Source organism: Dendrobium catenatum, unplaced genomic scaffold, assembly GCF_001605985.2.
Source record: "Dendrobium catenatum unplaced genomic scaffold, ASM160598v2 fragScaff_scaffold_488, whole genome shotgun sequence".
In the NCBI taxonomy this organism is placed as follows: Eukaryota; Viridiplantae; Streptophyta; class Magnoliopsida; order Asparagales; family Orchidaceae; genus Dendrobium; species Dendrobium catenatum.
Genome location: NW_021318950.1, coordinates 1,601,827 through 1,623,039, shown reverse-complemented (window position 1 = coordinate 1,623,039; position 21,213 = coordinate 1,601,827). Strand labels below are relative to the sequence as shown.

Sequence of the window (21,213 nt, the reverse complement as noted above, 5' to 3'; positions counted from 1 at the left end):
TTCTATATTAAAAAATAACTTTACAAAAAAAAAAAATTCATCCCAAACTAAGCCTTAGCTTGGAGTAATTATTACGTCCGGATAAAAAACCGGAAATCCGAACGTATACTGAGCAATACCGAGTTTCAGGTGACGTGGCGCGTGATTATTTTGCTCTTCTGACCCAATTTTTTTTCCTATTATGTATCATGAGACAAGGATTATCATGCCCAAGTAAATTCAGAAAGACTTGGATTTTGTTCAGGATAATTTTTTCTGTAAATTTTTATATGAAAGTAACCCAAAAAAAAAAAACCAGTTGAGAAAAACTATCCCGAACAAGTCCGAAAGCGAAATCAACCTGTGCATTACCAAACGAAGAAAAAAAAATCTTATGTTTTATTTGATAGAACGTACCGTTTAAATCTAAAAAAAAATATCTGATTAGTTTATTTAAAGGTAAAAAGAGCCGTTACATGATTACATCAACACTAGTATAAACAAACTGAACGGTAAAAACATATGAAAAAGATAAAACAAAAATGAAAAACTCAAAATGTTTAAATTATTAGTACCGAATGAATCCCTTCAATGGAACCTGTGCTTACTATTCCTCCTCTTTCGTGTTTTTTCAAATGGATCAACCCAGCCCTTGTCTTCTTTCACTGCATTAAGCCATCGCTCCTCAAAATTTTGAAGCTCTAATCTCGCACTTCTCCTAACCTTAATGTTTCATAAACTATTAATTAGTGACTGGTAATATGGATAAAAGGAGGATCTAGATTAGCTAATTTGGATAATAAGTGAAATGAAATTGACAATGAAATTTTTTTTGGGTTTCTTTTTCAAAAAAGGGGCGGGGAATATGTTTTAATCCTTAAATTAAGTTGTATTTTATTTAGTTCCGCTTTACTCAGATTTCAATTGTCCCTCATTTGAGTTTATCAATGGTTATAGTCAATAGAATTTATAGTGAATAATAATATTTAGGCCGTCAGACACAAATTTGTATGAATGATGGTTGCGAATAAATAACCACCTACTAAAATATAGGCAAAAAATGCAGCTCATCTTGATATGGTGGTTGAGAGTAGGGGTGCAAACGAGTCGAGTCGTGCTCGAGTAAGGAGGTGTTAGTATCGAATTCAACTGTCAAATACCGAGCTCGAGCTTGACTCATTCCACCATAAACGAGATTGAGCCGCTCGTCGAGCCTTCGGCACAGTCCGGTTCGCTGGTAGATTCTCGAAATACACGTGGGATAAAGAGAGAGAGGAAGAGATTTATTCTGTCTTCAAAAAATTTGATTCACTATCTTTTACAAATGCAGCGGGGGAGAGAGAGAGAGAGAGAGAGAGAGAGGTGGTTGAGATTTGAGCATTGGATTCTCGAAATACGCGTGGGCAGGAATTTAAAATACACAGTGGGATTATTATTAATTTTATTTTAAAATATTTAAATTTAATAAGTTTGAGCCAACTCGTGAGCTAGCTAGTCGAGCCTCGTCACGTTTGAACTCGAGCTCGTAGCTCGATAAGCTCAGCTCACGAGCTCATAAATGAGTTGAGCTCGAGCTCGAGCTCGAGCCAGCTCGACACACTTATACTCCTACTTGGGAGCTATGAGACCTCGTTCCTTTGCTGTAGCTGTGGATAGATGAGGAAACTGATAGAAACTGAAAAAGAAAGAAAAAAAAAATGAATGATCGATCAGATGAATCTTTTCGCTACACGGATCTTGGGTCGTTATAGGAGCATTGATTATCCTCGAGTTTGAAGCTTGCATATGAGCAAAAAGGCACTTCCAAGATATCTATATCCGCTATGTAGATAAAGTGTGTTTTGATGGGAATGAATTCTTATAGTCTTGTTTGGATCATAGAGAACTCAAGTCATGTCCTATGTAGATAACTATGCTTTGGGCTAGAGCGGGTACTACTATTATGAATAAAAATTGGTTGGATGGATGGGCTTAAAAGTTTATCATAGATCATTTCTACTGTATAGTTAAAAGATATATAATTTTATGATTTTGTTTCACATACAAATTCAAAAATAATAAAAACATCTACAATGCAATATATCTAAAAAAAAAAAACTTTGATGCATTGGGGTGGATCAAACTTAATGAGTTAATAATGGAATTAAAAACCAAAAGGCTAATTGAATCTTACCTCAGCACGGGAATCCATCACTGGAGTTCCACCTCTATGCTGGAAAAAGTTCAGAAAACAAAGTGTTTCAGGCAGTGTAAAAAGGTGGCAAAAGATCTTTAAATTTAGCTTTACAATAACATCAAGTAAGGTACAAATATAGGCATGATAATTCTTAATCATAAAAAAAAAAGGAAAACCAAGAAGCAGACGGTAACTAACCTTTTTAGTTGAAACACTTCCCAAAGTCTGCACACCTTGATGGACGATGAATTCACTATCTACAACACCTACCTTCTTAATCGGGTCCCCCTTGCAAAACCATGCAGAGTTTTAGCAATCAGATGCTGTATAAAGATTAAGACTATAAAGTAGCGAAAATTTTATCATAGTTACATGAACTAGTTGAAAATATCATTGAACAAAAAAAAAAAAAAAAGAGAGAGAAATATATAGCTCCGATCCGGCTAAATTTAATTGTGTTGGTGAATAATGTGCATTTTAAATGAATTAACTAAAATGAAGAATAAGGCTCATTCCTGCAAAAAAAAAAAATCATTTAAACCAGTGAGAAAGTTGCAATAGATCTAGTTGCTCTTGTAGACATTGGCGAAGCCAGAAGTTTTTTATAGGGGGTCCAACTTTAACTTTGTTTGAGCTGACTTTTATATTTAGAAATTATTCCTGTTTGATTTCCTAAGATATCAAAAAATGAACACACAATTTAGTGACATTTGTGCTTATTTTAGACAAGGCATAAACACCCAAGAGTTCAGTCTAGAGAAAGAATTTTAAAAACAAAAAACCAAAAAAGAAAAATAAATAATAAATAAAATAAAAAATATATATATATATATATACCAATTAAAAGTCTAGGGCTGTTGGAACAATGACACCAAATAAAATTGATTTGCTAATAATTTTCCAATAACAAAACTCTTTCCTTGGCCTATATTATAAAGTCATAGTATTATTACCTCATGACCGTCAAATTATAGGAAGGCTTTTTAAATTTCGGAATTATCATGCATAATAAAAATGAAGAGAAAACAACACAATAAAAAAGAAGAAGTGTAGGAACACACATATAGGAAATAATTTTGTTATGATAATGATAGACTGACCGATTTGATTGGGAGAGAATTAGGAAGTTTCATAATTAAAAGAGAACTATTTAGGAAGATTCTTAATCAAATAGGAATTGTTTAGGAATGTTTTAATTACAATAGGGAAGATTTGAATTCAAAATCTAAGAGGGAATAATTTAGGGAAGAGGAATTTAAAGGAATTATTTAGGAAAATTTTAATTATAATTGGGAGGGAATTAATCAGGGAAATTAATCTAATTTGAATTCAAATTTGCAAGAGAATTATTTAGGAAAAGGGGGATGATTTGGGAGAGAATTATGGGAGCCTATTTAAGGCTAACAATAGGATGATTTCAAAATTATATTCGGAGTTTGCTGAAATTAGAATTTCTTAGGTTATTTGGGCTCTAGCCGGAAGCTAGGGATTTGTAAGAGTAGGATCTTCCTCTCGAATTGAAGATCCAACTGTATCTTGCTATTTTCTTTCATATATCTTGTAATAAAATAGTTTTGGTATGTTTTTCTTCCTAATTTCTTATTGCAGTTTGCTAATTTTGAGAAAATGTGTATCCACTTCATATCAGAATACTTCAACAATAATGAATGATGCCGCTAGGAAGCCCTCAAGAAGAAAATTACAGCAAACAAATAAAACACCCATAACCCTCATAACAAAATAACTAGCCTTAAATACGCTCTTCCTATTTCCCTGCCAAACAGATTGACTGCTTTAATTAATTCCTTCTCTTATTTTGAATTCAAATTAGAGTTAAAACAACAATTAATTCTCTTATTGCCTTAACTAATTTACATCTCATATTTCAATTCAAAATTAGATTCTTTCCTTCAATTCTAATTAAAACTTCCCTAAATAACTTCCCCTTAATTCCTCCTCAATTCTAATTAAAACTTACCTAAATAACTTCCCCTTAATTTCTCCTCCTTTCATAAAGATCTATAGCTTTGTTAGCCCCACAAGGGGGGGGGGGTGACCAAATACCCTTTGGTTCTACTGAGAGTTATGTCCAACCCAAGGGCTGATTTGGCCATAGCTTGCTGGTTGTGTTGGACCAGTCTCTATGCTCCCCTTCTCCTGCTGTATCATAGCCTTGACATCAGAATGATATGAAATGGAGGATACAAAGGCAACCAATGAATTAAAGTAGGCCAATAATAAATACTTAGTTGGTAATGGGGGCATTGCTAGAATGCATCCTTTTCTAGGTGGACTTGCAACCTATGCTGCATGTTTTTGCAAACTTAGTTTTTTTTTTTTTCAGTTGCAAATTAATTTTTCAAATTTGCAATGGGTTTGCAATCCAGGCAGAACATTATCACATTTTTTGAATTAACTTGCAAAAGGTATTGGTGCATAGCTGTCTTTCTTTCCCCCTTCCCTTTTCCAACCATAGCATAAGACGGTTAGAGTTGAATTCTCCAAAGATCGGGTTATATCCCTCTTAGCTTCATCCTCTCCTATTTAGATGGATGGTTTGGGTGAAACCCTTTCATAAGTAAATGCTATTTTTCATACTTTTTAATGCTAAAGGTTTTGCATATGAATGCCTAATGTGGTAATTGATAGGAGAGCTTGCTAGATAGGAGTGAAGCCAGAAAATGATTAAATTCTTGATTAGTTCATTCTAAGGAAAACAAAAACATGCAACTTTATCCTTCACTCATCCTCTTAGAAAACAACAATTTGGGATTCTATAGTTTTTGAGTTACATATAGACTAGTAGATTATGTTATGCGTGGGAAAATGCTTAATAGAACTTGATTGTTGAGTTTGGGTAACTAGAACCTCTCTTAAAAAAAAAAAAAGTTCTCACTACCTTAGCCTACTAGAAAAATGGTGAACTAAAGGTGCTCCTCCCCTGAAATAAGTTAACAGTCATAAAGATTTTGTTTAAGCAAAAGCATTAAACATTGAGGCTTTTTGTTAAAGTCAAAGGTGTGAACGGGCCTACTATAAGAACCGGTTTTGACTGGCCGGTTCAGTTCGGTCAGCCCTAACTCTTAAAAAACACGAGTAGAAGCCAAACAGAGGCCTGGGCGGACCGAATAGATGCACGAGTCTACCAAAGACTGGGATGGAGACCTACGACCACGATTGCACTGATTTACTTTTGATTTAATATTTGTATTAGAGTTATTATCAATGTATTGAGTTTATTATTGCATTTTTCTTTTGTACCCTCACTTGAGGGAATAGTCATATGTAAGCCCTAAGGGTATTTTGATCTTTTATTTTTCCTTCACTGTATGAGCCTATTTAAAAGCCACCTCCTCCTCTTTTGAGGTCAATGAATGTCATTACAAGAAATTTTTGCACTTGTGTTTTGAGAGAACTTGAGAATTTTTGGAGAGATTGAAGTCCCTAGATGAGGGCATCGCAATACCCAGCAATCGCAGGATGCATCCGAGTTCGTGGTCGACTTCCTCCTTCCCTTTCTTCCCCTCCCTCCCCCACAAACTGTCGGTCATATACCCCTTCCTCCCTCTCTCGGCCGAACCTCACCACCACCCCTACAATCCCGGCTGGCCATCCCCTCTCCCACCTCCAAGCCGCCGTCCATAAAGCTATCCACCTCCTCCAACCCTACCCCTAGCCGCCAGTCCCAATCCCCTTCACTTGCCTCCAAAATTCAAATCCCTATTTAATACTTCCCATTTATTAAACAACTTAAATTAGGAAAGTATTTGATTTCAAATTCCAATCAATTTTGAATTGAAATTATTTCCTAAGATAAGATGGTCTATTTTAGGAAAGTTGCTTAAATTAAATCTAATTATATTTCAAATTGGATTTGATTTAAATCAATTATTCCTTATTTAAGATCCTAATTAAAGCAAGCCTTAAAATCTACCCAAAGCCCTCTTACCCAAGGATGCCACTGTCCAATTTCAGATTTTAGACACTAGCCGTCCCCTTCTCCCTTAGCCACCGCTCCTCCCTCCCTCCCCCCCGCCTCTTCTTCTTTGCTCTCTCTCAAGTAATTTCTCTCCCAACTACTTACTCTCCAAATTAATTCAGAGTTTCAACTTTTGAAATTAATTTCAGATTTAATTCACAAGATCCTTTCTACCACAATTCCCCCAAATCCGAAGTCTCATGTTCTACATCCCTTCTCCATTGTATGACGGATCCTAAACAAGACCATGGGTTTGTTTACAACGATTAAGGTCAAGTCGACATCCTCAAATCACCATTCTTCGACCTCAACTTGGAGATTGATCAAACCGTGGAATAATACGTTGAGAGGATCATCTTCACCCTCGCCGAAGCCATCGACGAACAACTCTCCTCCATGCAGTGGCAGATCGTTTCCAAACCTTGATCAAGGTGAATCTTTCCTCCAAATTTTTTTTCCTTTCTAAGTCTTACCTTAATTTGTGGCATCACAAGATCATGTAATGCTTTCTCCGTTTTACCAATCATTAAAAGAGTTAAGTGAGGGACCCAAATAGTAACTATTCTTATTGTTAATTTAGGGATCTCTATTGAAACTCCCCCATGCTTGCTAGTCTTGATTAGATTTGATTATTCGTATTTCTTAACTCTTACATGTAGTTTGACCTAAGCTTTAATCATCATTCTAATGTTCTAACTTTTTGTTTAAGTCACAAGAAGATAACATAATTATTATTTCCCAAATTTAACAGGCGTGTAATTTAATATTGCATAACTTCTCATATATTCTAGTTCTACATCACATTTATATCACTTCAGCAGTAAGCAGATAGAGGAGAAGAACAGCTCATCATTAGCCTTATCCCAAGAGTCGCCACAAAATGTAAAACAAAATCAAGGATTATATGGACAAAACTGACCTGAGCACAATATCCAAGCTTCATATCCAGTCCCCATCCATGGATCAGATCATTCTATGGAATAAATAAAAAATCAAACCATTAAAGCACCAAAAAAAAAAAAAAAAAACCCACATTAGTTGGTAAAAAAACTCACATTAGTTGGTACACAGTGCATTATAAGATTAAAATTCCCAAGTCAAGCTCATGGAAGCATATTGGTTAAGCAATGGCTTCCTATTTGATTAGCGATGTCTTACATAACAGGTTGAGGTTCAAAGACAGTGTAGTCGATAAGGAGAGCTTGCACTCAATTCGAATGGCGCGTGCTCAGGTAAAATGACCATGGTTACTTATGCTAACAAGTTCAATTAAAGAGGCTTCCAAGTACATTGGCATAACTGGCAAAGTAGCAATAGCTGAAATTTAAACTGCAAGTTAAACACACATTCTCATACATAAACTAAGGGGCTTATTTGGTTACAAGTATTATTAAAAAAAATATTATTGAAGGTAATGTCTCTAGCAATCATATTGGGAGGCATAGTTGACCACTGAAGGCTGTAATGGTGGGAAAGCTTCGGATCTAGGTGGTCTCACACAAATCTCAGTATTTGCCAAAGGTCTTGGATTTGTGACGCTAGATTGGAAGTATAGGGATGCTCTTGGTGGCAATAAAAATGTTGAGATTGACGGCAAGGATTTGATTACAGAGATGGAGATGGTGGTTTGAGTTTAATGTGGTTGATGAGGAGTAAAAGTTCAAGACTAGAACGAATGTATGGTGTATGGAGTGGGCGATTGATTTTTTGTTGGCTTGTCGTATTGATTTCTCGATCTTAATGGAAATATTTCATATTTTCAGGCTGGTCATCACCCCAAAAGAAAAAAGAAAAAAAAAAAAGGATATACAGGAAGGGAAAAAATTCATTCATTGGTTTCACATCCCATCATCCTTCCTAACGGGTCCTATTTATCAAACGCATTACCTTAAGATAACAATTCCTAATTAATTAATTATCAATAACTAAACTAATTACAAGTGGATTCACATCATATTCACTAGCATAGCTGAGTTAAACACATCTTCAGACTTTAAAATAAAATTGACTGCGTGATTCAGAAGGAAAGATTGGATTCTTCAAATCTAAAAGAAGTTATGATTATAATTTTTATGATGTTGTGAATCATACCTGAATGAGATTCCAAGCACAACGCCAAGCAGATCTAGAAAATACTGGAGCCATACCCTCCACCCAACTGCAAACGAACAAAAAATTAGGTCAAACAAGCACGATAGACCATATATTGTTTTTTTTTCTAGGAAAAGAAATCATCAAATACCTTAAATGACTTAAAAAAATAATCATTATTAGAAAGCATAAGGAAACAAATAAATTACATTTTATTATAGCATAGTTCCTTAATAAGAGTCATACTAGAAATGATGTAGTTGTAATCAATGTTTAAAATTGCGTATTTGGGTATTGAGGCGTTTTTCATTCGTGAGGCGAGGCGTAAGCCTCAAGGCGTTTTGAGGCGTAAGCCTCAAAATCAAAAGATTGCGTAAACATGAAATGATAATTTTTTTATGTACTAATGAGTGAATAATATAAAACATAAAAAAGCATAAGATATGAATTAAAATCAAAATATCCCAATAATAAGACAACATGAAATATAGTTCAACTCAAAATTCTATCTTTCCCAAATCCCAGTATTATTTTCATTAACATATAATTCCAATTTCCAAAAACAAATAACAATGACATATCACATAAGAACTCATAAGTCATCAACACTGTCATCACTAAGAGGTTCTTCATTTGAATTATTATTATGATGAACTGCTCTCTCCCCTTCCTCCTCTCCTATAGAGTCCAATGTCGGGCATTTACTTCAAGATTTATGTAAGTTTTAATATATATAGCGTGAGGCGTAAGCCTCTTGCTAGTGAGGCGAGGTGGGCCTCAAGGCGGGCCTCAACCAAGTTGAGGCGCAAGCCTCATAAAAAAAACTCGAGGCGTAAGCATCGAGGCGTTTTTTACTGGAATTATGCAAATGAGGGCTTCAAGGCGAGCCTCATATTGCGCAATTTTAAACCATGGTTGTAATTATAGATAACAGTTTACAGGATAATGTTGTAAAAATTAATAAAATGGAAAATAAAACTATAGCTTTAAAGATTGTTGTTGATGCTAAGACTATTAATATTATAAGTGCTTATGCTCCTCAAGTAGGTTTGGATATGAGTTCAAAATTAAAATTTTGAAATGACTTAGAAAATTAATATAAAAGATACTTCTTGAAGAAAAAAAAATTTATTAGAGGAGATTTAAATGGACATGTTGGTAGAGAGGTAGATGATTTTAAAAGCATTCATGGTGGCTATGAGTTTGGAGCAACTAATGAATGTGGTAAAACTATATTAGATTTTTCTTTAGCTTATGATTTTGTAATTATTAATACCTTATTTGAGAAAAAGGATGAGCATCTTATTACTTATAAGAATGAATATAGTAAAACTCATATTGTTATTTTCTTATAAGAAAAATAAATCTTTAAGATTGCAAATATTGTAAAGTTATTCCAAGTGAAAGTTTATGTACCCAATATCGCTTATTAGTTTTGGACTTTAAGATAAATGAGTGAAAAATAAAAAATAAAGTAAGACGTTGTTCTAGAATCAGATGGAGACTTTTAAAGAATACTAATAAAAGTATTTTTTAGAGTAAGACGCTAGATCTTAAGATTTTGTTCGTGCATAAGGAAGCTAATGTTATGTGGAAAAAAATAGCTAGTGATATTAAGAATGTCACGAAAGAAGTACTTGGAGTATCAAAGGGAAAAACTTCTAATAATAAAAATAGTTAGCGAAATTAAAATGAGCAAGAAAAGATAAAAAAAATAAGAAGATTTATTATAAAAATTAATTTAAATTTAAAAATTTTGATAATTGGAAAATATATAAAAAAACCTGTAAGGAGTCTAACAAAATAATATGCGATGCAAAATTTTAGCTTTTAATGATTTATACAATGGATTAGATACTAAGGAGGGCTACAAATATATGTATAAGTTAGCCAAACATAAAGATAATAATAGTAAAGATTTAGTTCAAGGAAAGTATATTAAGGATGAATATAAAAAAATGTTTGTACTAGAAGAGGATATTCAACAAAGGTGGATAAGATATTTTTATGAACTTTTCAATGAAGATTATGAAAATGCGATTGACTTTAGTGATCTTAACACTATAACTGAAAATAAAGATTTTTTTATCGGCGTATTAATAAAACCCAAGTTGTAGAGGCTTTAAAGAAAATAAAAAGTGAAAAAGCTATTGGACATGATGATATTCCAATAGATGTGTGAAAATGCTTAGGAGATGAAGAAATTTCTTGGTATATTAATAATTTTAATATTATTTTGAAGAATAAAAAGATGCCAGATGAGTCAAGAATGAGTGTGTTTATTCATATTTTTAAGAATAAAGGTGATGCACGAGATTGTGCGAATTATAGAGGAATTAAGTTAATGTGTTATGTGTCTAACTTTAAAACTATGGGAAAGAATTATCGATCATAGGTTGCAACATGATACTAATATTTCTCAAAATCAATTTGGATTCATGCCGGATAGGTCAACTATGGAAGCTATACATTTATTGAGAGGTTTGATGGAGAAGCATAGAGAGAATAAGGAGGATCTACATATGATATTTATTGATTTAGAGAAAGCATGTGATCAAGTTTCAATAGAAGTGCTATGGAGAGTTCTAGAAAAGAAAGGGGATAATAATTCTTCTATTAAAGTCATTAAGGATATGTATGCAGGAGCTGTTATTTGTGTTTAGACACAAGGTGGATTGACCAAGCATTTTCCTATTTCAGTTGGATTACAACAATGATCAGCATTAAGCCCAAATCTTTTTGCTTTAGTCATAAATGTTCTCACTAGACATGCAAGAGATTGTACCATGGTGTATACTTATTGCTGATGATATTTTTCTTGTTTCTAAGACTAGAGAGGAAGTTGAAGGCAAACTTAAATTATGGAGGTTAACCTTAGACTCTAAAGGCTTTTGTTTGAGTAGATATAAAGTTGAATATATGGAGTATAATTTTAGTAATAATAGTTCTTGTGGGGGAATTGTGACTTTCGGTGATCAAGTCATTAATAAGAGTACACATTTTATATATTTTGGGTCTATTGTTAAGAGTGATGGTGAAATAGATGCAGATATTATTTTGGATTATTAAAGTGGAGGAATGCATCGAGCTTATTTTGTGATAGAAAAGTCCCCCTCAAACTTAAGAAAAAATTCTATAAGATGGTGGTTAGACCACCAATGCTTTATGCTGCAAAATGTTGGCCATTAAAAGAGAAGCATAATATTAAGTTAAGTGTTTCAGAGATGATGATTCTCAGGTGGATGAGTGGCTTTACTCGTAGAAACAATGCACAAAATGAGCATATACGTGAAAAGGTTGGAGAAGCTCCAGTGGAAGATAAGATTATAGCGAGTCGCCTTAGATGATTTGGTCACATAAAACAGTGGCCTTCCGCCCAGTTAGGAAAGTAAAGGCATTAGATTTGACTTATGAAAGAAAGGTAGAGGTAGACATAAAAAAACTTGGTTAGAAAATATTAGAAATGACCTTTCTTTATTAGAATTAAGTGAGAATTTAACTTTTAACAGGGCACAATGGAGAAAAAGGATTCATGTAGTCAATCCCGCATTAATGTTGATGTTGTTGTCGTTAATAGTTCCTTAATAAACCTTTATATATTCATAATTCAGACATTATAGTCAACGGAAATTTCTCCAAATTTAATCAAGTCAACATACCAACTGCACATTGCATATAAGATGATAAAGACTGGTGGAGGTAAATACAATGATTATCCTGCCGTTTGTTGATGTGGAGCTCCAAGCCTGAAGTTAGCTCAGAAAATGGCTGCCCATGCGAGACTTCAAAGATCTGCCTAAGAATCACTACACGGCAAACATGCTACTACTAAAATTTCATCCCAGCTAGGATGTGGTGTGGATGTGAATGATTGTCGCTAAAATGTGTCAAGTCGAATACATTTTAAACAAGAAAAAATTGGACAATTAGGCCAAGTTCTGTGGTGTCACAAAACAATAGCATGCAAGTTGTTTGTCTGCACACACATTCACAACAATATTCAGTTTTTCATCTGGATCTTAATAGCGAAGAGCAATATTACGTGGTCTTGTAGATGGAGTTAACAAAAAAATTGCACTGAATTATAATACAGAAAACATTCAGATTAATTTAACTCATTCAGAAGATTTTAAAGTTCAAAGCAAGCCTTTTAATGGTTGGTATATCTCCCATTAAAATTGAAAAAAGTCATAACTCATAAGCCACTAAACATATCTACTTACCCTACGCATGGTGGCTCCTCACTATCACGTGAACACTTTCCAGCTTGCCGGTCCCAAACTCTCCTGTAAAATATATCATGCATGGTTATACAGCACAGCCAACTAGAAAACGGTATTGTGATTTACCTATGAACCTTGCTCTTCTTCCTGCGGACAGTAATCTGATGATGTATTTCAGATAGATGGGGTTCTAATGCTGGCTGTGATATCTCCAGTCCTTCAGACTTCACAATTTCCAAGTATCTACAAGCAAAAGAATCCAATAAACCCAAACGCAAATGTTTGAACAAGACAATAGCTTCAAAGATCTAGAAGTGGTGATGTAAGTCCTTTGAAATAATTTTAAAACGGAAACATCTTAGAGAAAAGTTTTGAATCTCTTAATAAGGCTTATAATCTACAATTGGGATAGTAATAATGTCCAAAACTCTAAACTCTCAACTCAAAACTCACTCGATGATCACCCTAATTTTAATCAAATCAAAATGCTCCGACTTGAATAAGGTTCGCTCAAAATACATTTCATTCAACTTGATATATCCTATATGCACATGCATGTTAACAAACACACATACATATATATAAGAAAATAAAATAATTTTTATTTGTATTTAAAATTATTTTATAAATTGATATTTACTAGAATCTGTTGGGAAATATCTATATGTGGGTATTTTCTATATATGGTTCTATATATTTATATATATAAATTAAGTATTATACATTAGTAACTATCCAAAATTGAACTACTTAAATTCGTGATCTATTTCAGAATAAAATTATTATTTGGCTTATGTAACATCTCATTTAATTTGTATGGAATTAAATATTGTGCAAAGACCTAGTATATTATACTATTTTAATGATAGACTGAAATAAAATAAATACATTTAAAGTATAAAAGAGTTGTGGTCCCCCAATTTAAGCCGCTAAATTTTCATTCTCCTTATTTCCCATCTTGAGTGAAAAGAATGGTTCACTCGCTCTCTTGGGGAACACCACTTCAAACATGGAACACCGAAAATCTTAATTTTGCATTTCAATAGATTCAGGCATGATTCAGATAATTTTTTTTGATGATTTGACATACAATTCGGAGGTGTTGAAATTATTTTTCGTCTCCATAATATATCCTAACAAGTGGTATGAGAGCTGGTTGTCATATTAGATCAACGAGAAATAATTCTTTCTAATCATTTCATTGATTGTTTGAGATTTTCAGTTAAAAGAAATCTTCATTAGAGAATATTTTTCATTTGAAAAAAATTGGATTATCCAGTGTAAAGTAATTTCAAAATTTTTCGATACTATTTCGCTATTTTGGAAAACAAAAAAGAAGAAGTTGAATCTAAATTCCACTTAAGTTCAACACATTTTCTTAACTGTATAATTCTTCTTCACTGCATTTCATCATCTTCAATGAAAAATTTTTCATTCAGAATGATTTAATTTTAATGGATTTCTTTTCCAAACGATGCAACTATTGGAGAATTTTTTGTTACAGTGAATGGTTATTTAAGTTCAACATAGTCTTCACTGTATTCTCTCATAAAAAGATTTTTCATTCACTTCAGGTAAAGTTGTTCTAACGAATTTCTTTTCCAAACACCGCAACCATTGAAGAACTTACTTTGAATGGTTGCTTAATTTCAACGTTTTTTTTTTCAGTTGTTTTAATGGCAAGTGTTGAAAAGCAAGCAGTTAAGTTATATCAATGTTTAAAATTGCGTATTCGGGTATTGAGCTGTTTTTCATTCGTGAGGCGAGGCGTAAGCCTCAAGGCGATTTGAGGCGTAAGCCTCAAAATCAAAAGATTGCGTAAACATAAAATGATAAATTTTTTATATACTAATGAGTGAATAATATAAAACGTAAAAAAACATAAGATATGAAGTGAAATCAAAATATCTCAATAATAAGACAACATGAAATATAGTTCAACTAAAAATTCTATTTTTCCGAAATCCCAGTATTCTTTTCATTAACATATAATTCCGATTTCCAAAAATAAATAGCAATGACATATCATATAAGAACTCATAAGTCACCATCACGGTCATCACTAAGGGGTTCTTCATTTGAATCATTATTATGGTGAACTGCTCTCTCCCCTTCCTCCTCTCCTATAGAGTCCAATGACGGACATTTATTTCAAGATTTATGTAAGTTTTAATATATATAGCGTGAGGCGTGTAAGCCTCATGCTAGTGAGGCGAGGTGGGCCTCAATGCGGGCCTCAACCAAGTTGAGGCGCAAGCCTCATAAAAAAAAATCGAGGCATAAGCATCGAGGTGTTTTTTACTGGAATTGCGCAAAGCAATTTTAAACCATGAGTTATATATACCATGAGTTATATATATATATATATATATATAATGCATGATTCTAATTATGACTATTCTAGAAATTAATGCTTGCATGGCAAAATCATTACTTGATGAGAGTTAGTACTTTATTATGTTAATTATAATTGTTTACATATAATTCATGATTATTAATTGATTAAACCTGTATATCGTAAGAGAGTAAGATGATTCATATATTGAGAAAATTTAATTCTGCTTGTTATATTAGATTTAGGCAAAATGAGATGCCTATTTTTTGTGGAGAAAATTGATAGATTGGTTAATTAATTTAATCAAATAATTTTTTCTCAATTGCAATTATTATTCAATTTAAATTGAAATAATATGTCATCAAAATGATCTCTATTAGATCAATTTGTATTAAATGTATTAAGGGAAAACAAATAAATATTAAAGAAAATTGGTGCCAAAGGAGTTTAAATGTCTTAAAATTTATATATACTATTATACTGATATTTATGGCTCATTCCCTACATCTTCTTGGAATGATCAACAATATTTTATTATTTTCATAGATGATTATTCTAGTTATGAGTACTTATACTTATTACACAAAAAATCAAAATTTATGGACGTATTTAAGACTTTAAAGTTGAAGTTGAAAAATCAACTGGGTAAGAAGACTAAAGATGTCAAACCTGATCATTATAATGAATATTATAATATATATGATGTATCAATTGAACAACGTCTAGGACATTTTGCAATATATTTAGCAGAATATGGCATCATTCCTTAATACACTATGCTATAAACTCTAAGTCAAAATGGTGTAGTTGAGAGATAAAATTGAACCTTAAATGATACGGTTAGAAGTATGATAAGTTATTATTCCTTACCAGAATCACTTTAAAAAGAAGCCTTAAAGATTACAATTTATATTCTTAATAGAGTTATAAACAAAGTAGTAACTAGAATCATATATGAATTGTAGACTAGAAAGAAGCCTCGAATTAGGTATTCTCATGTTTGGGGACATCTAGTTGAAGCTAGGCCATATAAGTATAATGAAAGAAAATTGAACTCAAGAATTATTAACTGTTATTTTATTAGATATTATGAAAGGTCAAGAAACATTAAGTTTTATGATTTCTCAAATAAATCATTTTTAAGATGAGCAATGCTAAATTTATTGAGAAAGTTGAATATAATGGGAGTGATAAACTCAGAGATTTTAATTTTGAGGAGGAATATATTAACATTCATACTGTTACAATTGAAAAGGATCAAATAATTATGTTTGATGTTATTCTGATTGTAAATCCATATAATCAAAAAACTCTTAAGTTGTCTCTTACTAATATAGAAATACAACAACCTCAATAATCCATAAGAGGAAGGAGCTATGTATCTCTAAGAACTTGAATTTTATATGAGACTGAAAGCTAATCCAATCTCATTCAGTCATGACAAATAATGTTCTAATATTCAAAAGTGAATAGAGGCCATGAAAGATAAGATGAAATCAATGAAAGAAAATGATGTTTAGCAGTTTAGGGTTTTACTAAATTGCCTAAAGGAACCAAATCCATTGGTTGTAAATGAATTTTCAAAACCAAATGAGATTCCAAAGACAATATTGAAAGATATAAGGCATGTCTCGCTAAAGGTTTCACTAAAAAAGAAGACATTGATTATACAGAGATTTTTTCTCCATTTTTATTAAAAGATTCTTTTAAAATTATTATGACATTTATAAGCTCATTATGATTTAGAGCTACATCACATGGATATAAAAATTGTGTTTCTCAATGATGATATTGAAGAAACAATATATATGACGTAACCATAAAATTATAAACACATCTGGTATACAATTTTAAAAAAATCCATTAATGATTTAATGCAAGCATTACATCAAAGATATAAAAAATTTGATTGAGTGATTACTTCATTTGATTTTAAAGAAAATATTATTGATTAATGCATTTATTATAAGATCAGTGTGAGTAAGTTTATTCTCCTAGTGTTATATGTTGATGATATTCTGCTATCAAGTAGCAATATAAGAGATTTCTTTCAAATAAATTTGAAAAGAAAGATCTTGGAAATGCATCATTTGTCTTGGGTATACAAATTCATCGGGATTACTCTCATAGTATACTTGGTTTATCACAAACAGCATATATCGATAAAGTGCTTATCAGATTTGGTATAAAAGATTGTACATTAGAAGATACACTCATTGCAAAAAAATGATAAATTTACTATACTTTAATGCCCAAGAAATAAAATTAAAAAGCAAGAGATGGATAAGATTCATAATGCATTAACAATATGGAATCTTATGTATGCTCAAGTTTGTGGTTCAAGTATTGTGTAAATTATTAGAATGATTGGTAGATATTTAAGTAACTCAGGAATATATCATTGGAAAGCAGTAAAGCGAGTTATGAGGTATCTAAAAAGGATAAAAAATTTTATGGTCACATATCAGAGTTCTGATTATTTAGATATCGAGGGGTATTCTCTCTGATTTTATTGGTTGCCTCAATAGTAGCAGATCCACTTCAGTCTATATTTTCATGTTAGCTAGAAGAGCTATATTATAGAAAAGTGTCAAGCAATCACTTATAGCTTTTTCTATAATGAAAGCAAAGTTTATAGTTTATTATGAGACATCAAATCAGGAAATATGATTGCAAAATTTTATTATAAGGTTATGTATTAATGATGACATTATAAGACCATTAAAAATAAATTATGATAATAAAACAGCTGAGTTATATTCCAAGAACAAAAGAAGCTCATCAAAATCAAAGCACATTGATATTTAGTTTATTGTTGTAAATAAATGAGATAAGAGTTATCAAATTTATATTGAATATAGTAATACAAATTTTAAGATTACAGACCCATTTATAAAAAGATTACCATCTAAAGTATTTCATGAGTATATGACTCGTATGGTCGTAATTTGTTTTGATGATGTGCTACCATAGTGGGAGCTTATTTGTATTGTTCAATTATTATAACTTTATTTTCTGATTAAATAATCATGTTATTTTGGTGATTGAAAACTCTAAAATAAAGTTACTTAATTTCAGTTGCAGTTTAACATAAAGTACTGAATCTTTGGTGATAACTCTTTTGAGTTATAATATTGTACAAATTGAAAATAGTCATAATTTGATATCACATTACATAAAATTTTCACGCTACACATTCATCCATATTTGATCTATGTCATTAATAATATTAATCGCGACCATTAATGAGTCATGTTACGAAAACTGCAATAAGAGTTGCTTTGATTTTATATTGATATGTTTAATGGATCAGATTGTTTAGAGATGTTATTTTATAAAATAGCAAATATTATGTTCTTACGATTATTTTATAAAATAACAAATATATATAGCCCAAATGGGAGATTGTTAAGAAATACCTATATGTGAGCCTATATATCAATATATAAATTAAGTATTATATATTAGTAGCTATCTAAAATTAAGTCAATTAAATTCATAAACTACTTCAGAATTAAATTCTTATCTGGTTTATGTAATACCTCATTTAATTTGTATGAAATTAAATACTATGTAGAGACCTAGTATATTATTTATTTTAATGATGGACTGAAATAAAATAAATATATTTAAAGTATAAAAGGGTTGTGGTTCCCAATTTATGCAGTTAAGTTCTCATTTTTCTCATTTTCCATCTTGAGTGAAAGGAAGGGATCTCTCGCTCACTTGGAGAACACCGCTTCAAACGTGGAAGACCGAAAACCTTGATTATGCATTTCAATGGATTCATATATGTTTTCGATAATTGTTCTCGATGATTTGACATACAATTCGAAGGGCGTTGAAGTTTTTTTTGTCTCTAATGTATCCTAATAGAATAGGCTTAAAAACTACCACTTTTGATTCAATTTAAATTTGACTTAAGTCAAAATCAAAAACATTATATTCGAATTTATATTGGATCACTCAAACTAGATATGATATCACCCTATAAAATGATAGATGTCTATCGAATTGAAGAAGTTTAGGAAAGCTACATGCAAGAATTATGAAACCAATTTTTCTCATAACAAAATCTTCACAAGTTATGGTTGAGTCTTACGTTGAAGGAGGAAAGGACAGTTACAGCTTGAGGTATTGCGACAATCAGACAAGTGAAAATATTGAGAGATAGAAAAGGAGAGGGCACCGATAAAGCATCACAGGAGGTCAGCGATGAAGTCATGTGTAAGGCTAATAGGCGTGAGCATCTTGCGGTTTGTTGACGATAGGAGGGAAAGAAATGAGTGAGAACGGGCGAAAGCTAGGGATTGACTGACAACTGAAAAGATAAAAGAATCGTTAGTTTATAAAATTTTAAATATTATGGATATTAGGATTATTTATGATGTATTTTTAGAAATTTTCAAGTTTAATTTTTAGAAATCTATATTAGAACTGATTATTTAGACTTTGAGATTCTAATTTATATATTTTTTAGAATAATGAGTGAGGTTACGTATTTAAAAATAGAAATTAATTAATTGTGGTGTATTTTTATTTAAATAAGAGAATATATATATATATTGTAATTGTAATATTAAAATATTACATAACACTGCCGTTGCCAGGTCCCAAGTCCTGGATGAGAAAAGTGGAGGGTTGCATTATGTAGTCGACAGCCAGCGTAAAACTTGTCGAATAATCATGACATGAATGATTTTTGCTGATGATATTCTTCTTGTTGATAAGACTAGAGAGGGAGTTAAAGGTAAACTTGAATTATAGAGGTCAACCTTAGAGTCTAAAGGTTTTCGCTTGAGTAGATCTAAAACTGAATATATGGAATGCAATTTTAGTAGCAATAGACCTAGTGAGGGGTTGTGACTTAGGGCGATCAAGTCATTAATAAGAGTACACGTTTTAGATATCTTGAATCTATTGTTCAGAGTGATGGTGAAATTGATGGGGATATTATTAGCAGAATTCAATTTGGATGGTTGAAGTGGAGAAATGCATCGGGCTTGTTATGTGATAGAAATGTACCCCTCAAACTTAAGGGATTCATGGCTTTTGTAAATTAAGTTGACACAAGTTACATTCCTGATGAGCATCTGCTCCAATATTATACCTCTTATTCTTCTACGTTTGTATGTTACCTACAATCATCTCTCTCAATTCTATGATTTCTACAATTTATAATTTAAATAAATTTGATATAAATAATTTTTACTAAAATAACCGTTTACCATCGTATCTCATCTGCATATAATAATATGTACTTGTGACACAATTAGATATAACATCTTTAAAGATTTTCACTATTATTTGGAAACTATAAGATATCATACATATTTAATCAATAACAATATTACTTACCTCTTTCTTTCTTCCTTATTCCTTAACTTTCTTTTCTATCCTTCTTTACTATCTTTACTCTCCACAGAAATTTTCTCTCAATAATTTGTGTTTTGCTCACATGAATCACGAGTCAAGCTTCCATTTCCTTCAGCACATAGAACCGAACGCTTCCCTACGTTTGGATGAATCTTTCCTTAGAACTTTTCTATCTATTCCGAGTTTATAAAATAACTGAAGAACTACATTGGTTACCTGATTAGATTTCTTTCCTTCTATTTCTCTTTTTCCTCTTCTTTAACCAAAATTCTTTACTGGCAATTCTGATCGCAAAGCCCACTCCAAACATATTTGTTCCAAGCAACAATCTCTTAAAATTGTTTGTTGCCTTTGCTTAAGCCGAATGCTCAGTTTCCTATATTCGAACGCACCTCTGATACAGTTCTTCTCCAGATATTTCTTCAGATCTGCTCTTTTACTTCTATCGTCTCTAATGCTCACGCCATCTATCCGTAATCCCTCCCAGTCTTCCCCTCTGTTTGCTTGCGTGAAAATGATGACCTGGACCACCGGTCCATTCACCTTCAACTCCGGCCAAAAAGGGCGGTCTTTGTACTGCAGGCGGAGAACCGCCTGCCTGGGCGGTCGGCCGAAGGGAAAGAAGGGGGGCGGGTGGGCCCTTGGCCCACCAAATGAATAAGGGAGGGAATTTTGTTTGCCCTAGGATTTTAGGTATTTTGGGGGACATGTGAGGTTTAAGGATTTAGGTTTATTTGGAGGGATCTTGTTTTTGTGGCTATTTAGGTTTCTTCTTCTCTTAGGGCTTGGGAGAAAGCTTCCATTTCTCGAATTGGGCATTGGTATCCGTGGAAACTTGTAAGTTTTTTGATATTTGACTAAAGGAAGTGTTTTGTAGTGTTTTCATCCAGCAATCTTCTTTTCTTCCACTATTTGATTGGGCTATTTCGTTGGATTTCCGAATTGCAATTCAAGTTGTCTCATCAAAGTGGTATCAGAGCGCAGATCCACAGGAGATGGGATACACGAAGATTTGAATTCTTGAAGAGAAAGTTGGTAGAGTGGAAGGGAGTTC

At 32.2% G+C, this 21,213-nt stretch overlaps 1 protein-coding gene across 1 annotated transcript in view; it reads right to left on the bottom strand.

Annotated features, from left to right (window-relative positions):
* Positions 1-408: 408 nt before the first annotated feature.
* The window catches only part of LOC110106478, a gene marked incomplete at its 5' end in the record, with an annotated part of 27,227 nt that continues 6,422 nt past the window's right edge, over positions 409-21,213 (bottom strand). Inside the window, 7 exon segments of the mRNA XM_020836406.2 lie at positions 409-702; positions 2,153-2,191; positions 2,354-2,443; positions 7,054-7,107; positions 8,226-8,292; positions 12,449-12,511; positions 12,575-12,691. Of these exon segments, the coding sequence (XP_020692065.1) occupies positions 568-702; positions 2,153-2,191; positions 2,354-2,443; positions 7,054-7,107; positions 8,226-8,292; positions 12,449-12,511; positions 12,575-12,691 (565 nt within the window). The 3' untranslated portion in view covers positions 409-567.